Source organism: Trichechus manatus, unplaced genomic scaffold (assembly GCF_000243295.1).
Source record: "Trichechus manatus latirostris isolate Lorelei unplaced genomic scaffold, TriManLat1.0 scaffold00219, whole genome shotgun sequence".
In the NCBI taxonomy this organism is placed as follows: Eukaryota; Metazoa; Chordata; class Mammalia; order Sirenia; family Trichechidae; genus Trichechus; species Trichechus manatus.
The window spans coordinates 116,603-127,166 of NW_004444155.1; the positions used below are offsets into that span (position 1 = coordinate 116,603).

The 10,564-nt window shown below is 41.8% G+C and overlaps 1 protein-coding gene across 4 annotated transcripts in view; it reads right to left on the minus strand.

The window, feature by feature from the left end:
- Positions 1–2,366: 2,366 nt before the first annotated feature.
- The window catches only part of ANAPC1 (anaphase promoting complex subunit 1), a 210,012-nt gene continuing 201,814 nt past the window's right edge, over positions 2,367–10,564 (minus strand). For all 4 annotated transcript variants that reach the window (XM_023742799.1, XM_004388850.2, XM_023742800.1 and 1 more), the window contains one exon: positions 2,367–3,294. In XM_023742799.1, the coding sequence (XP_023598567.1) occupies positions 3,179–3,294 (116 nt within the window). In that variant the 3' untranslated portion in view covers positions 2,367–3,178. The remainder of the gene's footprint in view (positions 3,295–10,564) is intronic.

Below are 10,564 nucleotides of genomic sequence, written 5' to 3' on the forward strand. Positions count from 1 at the left end.
GCTAAGAAACTCAGAAGACTCTACAGATGTTCCAAGCAGAAAGGATGCTGGTACAGGGAATCAGAAGCTTACACACTGATGAAGAAGCTTTTGGAGGACAGGACAGAAAAGGCCCCAGAAACCTCAGAGGTGGGGCACCTGTTGCTGCAGGGTATAAGCTTCCTACAGCTACGAGTATGCCATCTACCCACATGTCTGCCTGCAACTAGTGCTAAAGAATAACAGCGTCTCCTCTTCTTCCAGAGCCCTGGTGGTGCAGTGGTTAAGAACTACGGCTGCTAACCAAAAGGTCGGTAGTTCAAATTCATCAGCTGCTCCTTGGAAACTGTCTTAGGCTGGGTTCTCTAGAGAAGGAAAACCAGTAAAGCATATAAATACATATACAGAGATTTCTATCAAGGAAACAGCTCACACGATTGTAGAGGCTAGAATGTCCCAAGTCTGTGGATCAGGGTAGAGGCCTCTCCCAATTCACAGAGCAGAAACTGGTGAGCCCAGGATCAGCAGGTCAGAGAGCAGGACTCCCGCTCACAGGCTGTGAAGGTCAACGAATTCCAACATTGGCAGGCAAGACCGCAAGGTTTCTCCTGATTAATGTAGCTGCAGGGGCTGGTGAACTCAAGATCGACAGGTCAGAGAGCAGGGCTCTGCTCATGGTTTGTGAAGATGGACGAATCCCAATTTCAGCAGATAAACTGACAGCTCAAGTCCCAAGAACTGGAGGTGAGATGACAGGAGGCAGCCACAGGATCCAAAGTCAGCAAACAGCCAGAATGTCTGTTTATATTCAGATGCAGGCCACACCCCCAAGGAAACTCCTTTTCATCTGACTGGCTACTCACAGTATATTCAATCATGGAAGTGATCACATATAAACACTGAGAATCATGGCGCAGCTGAGTTGACACACAATCTTGACTATCACAGAAACCCTATGGGACAGTTCTACTCTGTCCTATAGGATTGCTATGAGTTGGAATCAACTTGTTGGCAATAGGTTACAGTTTTACCTCCTTTTCCACCCTCTACACCTTGCATGGGTGTCTCTCACTGGTAGACACTTACCTTGCACCAAATGGGAAACAAAGTTCCTGGCCGAGGAGGTAAGAAGAGGAAGTGGAGAAGATGCCAAGGTGACATCCAGCCTACACATATGATGCTGTGAGATGAACTGGTGCAGCAGAAGTGGGGGCTAGGAGTGAGCTGGCACTGAAGATAGCACCCCTCCCCTGCTCTGGGGATCTGCAGAAACGTGCATAGGACATAGAATGAGGGTTTGAGCTAGTCTCATCTATGTCGCAAGGAACAGGGAGACTGCAGTTAGGAATTTAATTACAATGATTCTTCCTTCAATTCGATAGCTGTACACATTTACCCACATTTCCTGTTGATGACCCATGAAACTACCATAAATTCTAAAGTAGTACAATAAGCAATATTTAAAATATTCTTGATAAGTGAAAGGCACAAAAATGAACACAGCACAAATAAAAGAAACAATAAGAGAAACATTGATTTCTTTGATGATCCTAGCGTTCCTGCTGAAGAGCAGACTCCCCAGAATGTCCTCTTTGCTCCTTGCCCAAAATACAGACAACAATCAGTGTTCCCAGATAGTCTGGGAACTTTGACTTCTCTCTTATAAACTCTGGTTTTTGCTTCTGTTTGTTGACAACATTCTAATAATTGTTCTCTCTCAAAAATCAGTTAATATGTGTGCAAATAACTAACTGTCTCAAGTCATTCCTTAATCAGAAAAACGCATACAAATCATATACAACTGACAGTACAGATAGCAACAGCTGCCTGGATATTGAGTTCTTATAACCTTGATCCAAATGGAGTTTCCATAATCCACCATTTTCTTTTTAATTAGAAGAAAACTATTTACGTGTGAAAGGAAGCTTATTTCAACTACTCAGCCACATTTTGCCTACGCTTAAAATCCAAGAGCAAGTCCTTGGCGCAGGCACACAGATGGTATAGTGTCTACAGAAAACCATTAGCCTCTAGGTGCACCCCATCCAAATGCAAGGCCCCTCTGCAGAGGCATGTCACATGGGTTTTGTCAAAATCTTAATGGACACATTTCCATTTGCTGTTATTTTTACTTTTAAAGCTAAACACCAGATTTCAGGGCATGGAAGAAATTTTAAATCAATGGCTGGGTCTTGCAGCTTCCACTGGCTTATAGTCCCACCAGCCGTTCAGGAAGAACAGGACACATGGTAGAATTTGGACAGCAGGGAGGTTTCTTTCTCCTGTGCTGGCAACCTGAAGCTGGAGACACCTTCATATGAATATTTTTCATCAACATCTAGTCCAGAAATCTCTGGTACAGAGAAACATTCTCTAAATCTTGGGTGGAAATGGACTCTTTCACATTATTTTTATATGCAATTTCTGAAGATCCCTCTGTAGCATAAATTTCTTACTTCTTCTATTTAGATCAGGCTTTATTTTGGGTGGAAACCCTGGTGTTGTGGTGGTTAAGAGCTATGTTTGCTAACCAAAAAAGATTGGCAGTTCAAATCCACCAGGCACTCCTTGGAAACCCTACGGGGCAGTTCTACTCTGTCCTGTAGGGTTGCTATGAGTCGGAATCGACTTGACAGCAAAGGGTTTGGTTTTGGTTTATTTAGGGCAATTCTTCATTTGGGTAAAAATCTCCTTGTTGTTTAAGGCGATCATACCGTGAGAAACAAACTTATTTTAGACAGAACAACTGTGACATTTTAGGAAATTATAAAAACTTGTTTGTTGTTGCAAAAAGTAAACTTTATGATCTAGCTGCTTAATAAACTGCATTTTTTAGAATAAATTCATTTCATCTGAATCACCATAGTTCAAAAACTTTAAAAACCAATATTTTACTCTAACCCCAATCACTCTATTATTCTCTAAAGCCCAAAACTAAAGCAATCACCAAAAGTTTTGAAAACAAACCAAAAATCTTTATTTACAAAAGTAAATTTTAATTGACTTTTATATAGCATATAATGTCAATGCTGACAGTAACATCTTCTCTGGAGCCACTTAGATTTTAAAATACATGGAGGTTCGTGCAGCTCATTTCCCTCTAGTTATATTATAAAAATTATAATTTTTCTTAGCTTTGATGTTTGGTCACATTTTGTGCAGAAGTCATGTTTCAGGGCAGATGTACCACCAGACATGATCACATAACCATCGGCTGTGGATTTCCAAGGAGCAAAGGAGCCAATCTTAGCAGAGCTCGCACTGGCATTTTCAGCTGTTTAAATTTGAAGAGTAATTCAGCAAAGCTTGTGCTCCCTAAAGAAATAGAAATGGAGGAAAAGGTCACATCTCAGAATAAACTCAGCCATACATACCCCTTCAAAGAAGCTTCAGAGACAAAATCACATTTAAAACAGGCATTCTTCCCTTTGTAAACAAGTCCTCAACAACAGTATTTAAATTATGAATTTCCCCAGTGCGCTGTTAAAATGTTTGATATAAAAATTAAATTTATCTACTCCATACTTCAGAAAGTACCCGACAGCTGTATTTGAAATTATGAATGCTGTAATTATATATAGTTTAAATATAGCTAATAAATGTACCTATCTGCTTCAATTACCATTTAAGTCATTTTTTTTTAACTGTTTCCAATTCTTAATCCGTACACTTAATGTTTTACCTAAAAAAATAAAAAAAACAAAAAAATCCACAGGCTCCAAATGAGTAACAGAAGTTAATCTAATGCCTCTTCCTCTAAAAAGCAATTCTGGAGACCCCAAATGGGACCAGTGCTACCCAACTCCTGAGATCACCTCTGGATGACGGGAACTGACTGCTCCTCCCAAGTGCACACCAGTAATCTTTCTCCGGAGGAGATTTGTTTCAGCCCTTGAGGCCGGAGCCAAACTCAGACCCCTTGCTGGCGGACTACATTGAAGAGGAGAGAGAATGGCGTCAGGTGCCCCAGGGAGAGGGAAAAGACTCCCCTGGTAAGTAGGGAAATAAGTCCTATTGTTCAAAAAGTGGGTAGACTGTAGATCTGGCAGTACTTAGCCAGTGAAAGTCAGGGTCAAACACTTTCCTTTTAAATAGCTGTCTGTGACTCCAGGTTTGATACAGAAATAAGTCCTATTTGTGGAAAAGTAAACAGACTATAGATTCTGGTAATGCTAAGCTAGTGAAGATTGGGTCAAATACTTTCATTTTAAATAGGCGTTCTGTAGTTTTAGGTTTTGGTACCATGGAAAATAATTTGAGCATTCCAGAGCGTAGTCCTCTAGGGTCTATTAACGAATTAGCCTTATTTTGGATATGACCCGATGAAAGTCTAAGATGAAAATTTTTTGTAATACCACCTGGCCCCAATACGAGCTCAGGGATGGCAACTACTGGCCTGAGAACAGATCCTTAAATGATAAAATCATACTGTAGTCAGATCTGTTCTGTACTAAGGAGCCCTGGTGGTGCATTGGTTAAGAGCTTGGCTACTAACCAAAAGGTGGGCAGTTCGAATCCACCAGCCGCTCCTTGGAAACTGTATGGGGCAGTTCTACTCTGTCATAGGGTTGCTATAAGTCAGAATCAACTCGATGGCAACAGGTTTGGTGTTTTTGGCTTAAAGAAAGAAAATGGGATGAGAAAATGTGTTGAAGCTTTTATTTCATGGCAAAATAAGTTCGCAGAAACAATATAAAATCATGGTTCCAACCAAGGTTAAAACCCATTTTGTCTAGTCCTTTTAACTGGAGGTTACAGACCTCCCCTTTATCCTGTAATCCCTTCATCAGCCCCTGAGGCCTCCATTGCTGAGATGTTTTACCCGGCATACACTTGAAGCGGCGCCCGATTTGGTCCGGGGGACCCAGAACTCTCAATAGGACTATACCTGTTAAGGCAACTCCCTGCGCCAGGTGGAGGTGAGGACGGGGCAGCGGGAGCTCTGGCCATGATCTGGGTACATAGCCCATTCACAACTTGACTTATTCAATTGGAAAAACAACCTACCAGCATACTGAGAGGATCCTAAGCGAATGCATGATCTTTTCACTTCTATTTTTAAAACCCACCACCCAAATTGGGCAGACTATCAAGCTTTCTGTAACATTTTACTCACTCTGGAGGAGAGGAGAATGGTTTTTGAAAAGGCCAGGGAAGAAGCAGACAGGCTCCACCAACAAAATGTCTATGGCCATCCCCCTGTAGATTTGGCTGTGCCGGTCACTGAACCAGGTTGGGATCCAAACACCCAGGCCAGCCAAGCCGGATTAAATCAGTACCGTGACTGCTTGCTCAAAAAAGGGGCACCCAAACAAAAGAGTTTAAACAAAGTGTATGAAGTTAAAAACTGGAGGGAAATCCTTCTGCCTTTCTTGAATGAACTTTCATACAATTTACTGATCTAGATCCTGAGGTGCCTAAAAATACCTGTATGGTGTATATAATATTCATATGGCAAAGTATCCTTGACGTAAGAAAAAAATTACAGAAAGTACAAGGCATTGTAGAAATGAGAATTTCACAGTTGGTAGAAATAGCCTTCAAGGTCTATTCTAACCTAGAACAAGTGCAGGAGAGAAAGGAGAATCAGCGTGCCAAACAGCAAGTAGCTATGCTTTCAGCAGTCTTCCAGCCAAAAGGAGGTTTCTGCCCCTGGCCACTAGGGAAGGTTTCCCCAAGGTCTGGGACTCAACCCAAGCTAGAGAAAAACCAATGTGCGTGGTGTAAACATGAAGGGCAGTGGAAGAGAGAATGTCCTAAGAGAGAGAGGGCCCTGAAGGAACCTGAAAAGGTTATGATACAACAAGGTGAAGATGCACAATGAGGGGGACCAGGGACCCATCTTATTCCAGTTTCCGACAAGTCCCTGGTTAAAGTAAAGGTCGGGGGAGAAGTGACTGATTTTTTATTGGACACAGGAGCCACCTATTAGGTTATTAACAATCTGAAGAGACCTTTATCAAAGAAATCAATACCAGTGGTGAGAGTTACGGGAAGAAAGATTACTAGAAATTTTATCCAACTCATGGAGTGTTCACCTGGTGACTCCACTTTAACTCAGTCTTTTCTCTACAAGCTGGAGTGCCTGGTTCCTTTACTAGGGTGAGACATGCTTTATAAATTACAAGCTCAAATCTATTTCCCAAGACGGTGAACTAAATTTACCAGTACCTAAGGAGCAAGGGTGGAGAATGCAGGCCTACCTGTTGACTCTCATGAAGCCCATTGCAGCCCCAACCAAGATTGCACCTAAACACATAGAGGATGCAGTAGGCCTTTGGGTATGGGCACAAGGGCAACCAGGGCGAACTAAAACTGTTGTTCCAGTTAAGGTTTAAGTGTTCCCAGGAATCGGCCAACCACAGGTGAAGCAGGACCCTCTAAGGCTAGAGGCAAAATGAGGCCTCTGCCCACTTACCCACCAAAATGTAGAATCTGGACTCATACGAACATGCCAATCCGCTTATAATACACCAATTTTGCCTGTAAAGAAACCTCATTACAATGAGTATAGGTTTGTTCAAGACCTCAGAGCAATTAACCAAATAGTAGTTACAGTCCATCCTGCAGTGCCAAATCCATATACTCTTCTAGGAGATTTTGCCTGGTTTACTGTTCTAGACTTAAAAGATGCCTTCTTTTGTATTCTATTAGAGTCTGAAAGTCAAGAATTGTTTGCCTGAGTGGGAGGACCCCAAAAGGGGTGATAAACAACACAGTTTTGCTGGACTCTACTCCCACAGCAGTTCAAAAATAGCCCCACATTGTTTAAGACAGCTCTGGCTAAAAGCTTAAGACAGTAAACCCTCCAAAACAGAGTTCTGCTTCAACTTGTTCATAGCAAGCAAGACTAAAGAAGAATCAGATTTAAACACTATCACCACTCTTAACTTTCTGAGCCAGGCTGGGTACAAAGTATCCAGACCTAAGGCCCAGATTTCCCAAGCCAAGGTTACATTCCTAGGATTCTGGATATCTCAGGGAAAAAGAGAACTGCTCTGAGAGAGAAAAGGGACTATTTGTGCAATCTTGCCTTCCAGGTCCCAGAGGCAATTCTGAGGATTCCTTGGAATAGCAGGTTTTTGCAGAATCTGGATTCCCAACTTTGGACTAATAGTCGGGCCTTTATATAAAGCAACTGAAGGGAAAGATTTAGATCCTTTTACTTGGACTGATGAACAACAAAAAGCCTTCCAGACAATTAAAGAAACATTCATATTGGTCCCAGACCTGGGGTTCCCTAATCTAGCAAAACCCTTTGAGCCATCAGTGCATGAGAGTCAGGGAACAGCCACAGGTGTCCTAACCCAAAAGTTGGGGGACTGGCGACAACCTATTGCTTATTTTTCCAAAGTTCAAGATGTGTCCACTATGGGGTGGCAGCCCCAGTGCTAATTTTAAAAGAGGCAGAAAAGCTAAGTTTGGGACAATCAACCACCGTGTTTTTTCTTTACTCGATCTTGACAATATTAGAACAAAATGCAGCCCACTGGATGACAGCAAGGCAGATGGCTCAGTACCAAGCCACCTCATTAGACAACCCAGCTGTAACTTTAAAAGAAACAACCATCTTAAACGCAGCAACATTGTTGCCTTCACAGACCACCACTGGTTTAGGACACCAGTGCATACAAATAATAGATGTTTATTTCAGCAGACCTGATTTGAATGATGAGCCTCTCCAAAACCATTACCTTGAGATCTTTACAGACAGAAGTAGCTTCACGGAGAAAGGAACAAGATATACTGGATATGCTGTTGTGACACTGTGGGAAACCCTTGAAACTGAACTGCTTTCACCAGGAACTTCAGCTTACAAGGCTGAGCTCATCACCATGCTAAGGGCTCTCCAACTATCAAAAGGTAGAACAGTGAACGTTCACACGGACTCAAAGTACGTTTTTGGAATTTTGCATGCTCATGGAGCCCTTTGGAAAGAAAGGGGCCTCCTCAATACTGCAGGACAGGATATCAAATATGCAACAGAAATCCTCCAGGTACTCTAAGTTGTCTGGTTACCAAGGAAAATAACAGTCATCCATTGTTGAGGACACCAGAAAGGAGATACAGATGTTATTAAAGGAAACTGGAGAGCTGATCAACCTGCAAAAGCAGTGGCCAAAATGCAATCACAATCTGCCACTGTGGCCCCCGTGATACCCCCGACAGAGATCCCGAAAGAAGACAACCCAGGGTATTCACAAGAAGGCCTCAAACGGGCTGAAGCGCAGGGAGCCACTCATGATGTAGGAATCTGGAAATGTACTCCACAAGGAAAAGTTCTAGTTCCCAAACAGATGCTGTACCCCATTTTGAAAAAAGCCCATGCACCCTCCCACTACAGACATGAAAGCATGTATGAATGGGTTGTTGTTGTTAGGTCTACTGAGTCAGTTCCAACTCATAGCGACTCTATATACCACAGAACAAAACACTGCCAGGTCCTGTGCCGTCCTCAAAATCGTTGTTATGCTTGAGCCCACTGTTGCAGCCACTGTGTCATATTTTGAGTGCCTTACAACCTGAGGGGCACTATCACACAATGTTTCGCTGCTATTCAAATACAAGACTATTTGTGTTCTTTGTCTGCTGTCCTTTATTGTCTACACAGATATGCCCTTGCCAGATAAGAACACCTTCCTGAGGTCACAGTCCACCCATTTCAACCTGCTGGGCGCCTGGAAAGATGAGCCTTTCCAGCCCAAGTGGAAAGGACGCTTCGAGGTACTTCTCATCACCCATACAGCAGTCAAACTAAAAGAAGTCAAACCTTGGATTCACCACACCCAGCTGAAAGCGGCACCTGCCCCTAGACCCTGATCTTACAACTACAATTCTCATGACAACTGGAACTGTGAGCCATTACAAGACCTGAAGTATCTGTTCAAGAGACTCTGAGTTTTTAACCTATAGAGTTTAACTGTGGTTTTTTCCTCTCTGTTCATATTTCACCTGTTTAAGGTAGTAGGTCTCTTCAGCTAGATTCTGTTTCATGCAAATATGAAGCTGTGGTATCTCATCTTCATTCTTCTCCTAACTCTGTCCCTCAGATGATCTTGGCATAGTAATGCTTTTGTCAAATTAGCACAATCAGTAGCAAGTACAACCAACATGACTAAATGCTGGATTCGTCAATACGTCAGAAAGATACCTGGCTTCATGTTCCTAACCAAGATAGGTCAAATGTCTTTGAATGGCTTACCTCCTGGTTACCTAACTATACGTGGCTAAAGTATTTATTTACTAATTTTATTTTCTTTAATTATAACAGGAATTTTTCTGCTGTTTTATACAATACTTTCCCTTTTGTCTATCTTGGTGCAAGCTAAAAAACAAAAACAAAAAAACCAAGCATAGAAGCTTATGTTCAATACAATCCCTTACATCTAGGAGCTGTTGCCCAATTTAGAAGATGCTCTCCACAGTCCAGGGAATATGGCTTATCACCATATCCCAAAAGAGAGGGAGGGACTGATAGCCAACACAGCCTGGAGCTGCTTAGCTATTCTCAAGGAAGACCTACTTCTCCTGTCCATTATCAAGCAAAACCTTAAGCAATAGCGCTGTGTGTGGCTCAATCAGCAGTTGCTCACACCAAGCAGAACTTGCCCCCTCCTGTCTATTGTCCTCAAAGTGCTGCCATGTGGCTCAAGCCAGTCAAACCCAGTTTACTAGCCTACATGCCAGAGGAAAAAAATGCAATTTGTCTTACTACTCTTGCGCACCATGGTAACTTATGTAGCCCATAATGTTTGTATGTACTTCCTTGTGAGGGGCGGTATAGAAAGTTCTGCCTCCCTTTGCTCAGGGAGCTTGATTTGAGGTATACACCTCCTTGCTCCTTGCCTGCGCGCTTGCAATAAACGCTCCTCCTCTCTCCTCACCTCAGTGTGTCTGCACTGACGAGAGGCTGTGCCAAGCAGGACCTGCTTTAGGTAACTATATGGTTAAGTTTATATCTGTCATCTTGCTATTTGTTTTCTATTTGTCTCATCTCTTCTCTGTTCTCCCTTTCCTCTTTTTCTGACTCTTGGACTGAGTATTTTTTATGATTCCATTTTATCTCCTTTGTTGGCTTATTAGCTATAACTTTTCTTATTTTAATGACTGCTTTAGGGTTTATAATACTTACCTTTAACTTATCACAGTTTACATTCAACTAAGATTATACCACTTCTTGTATAAGAGCCTTAAAACAGTACTTAAAACAATAGCCTTTGAGCTATTGTTGTCACACATCTTACTTTTAAATGTTATAAACCCCATGGTACATTGTAATTATTTTTTATAGTCAATTTTTAAAAAAATTTTTTATTGTACTTTAGATCAAGGTTTACATAACAAATAGTTGCTCATTAAACAGTCAGTACACATACTGTTTTATGACATTGGTTAACAATCCCACCACATGTCAACACTCTCCCTTCTCGACCTTGAGGACCTTTTTTTTTTGGTGAAAATATACACAGCCAAAGTTATACCATTTCAAAAGTTTCTACATGTACAATTCAGTGACATCGATTACATTCTTCCAGTTGTGCTGCTATTCTCAATATCCTTTTCCAAATTATTCCATCACCATTAT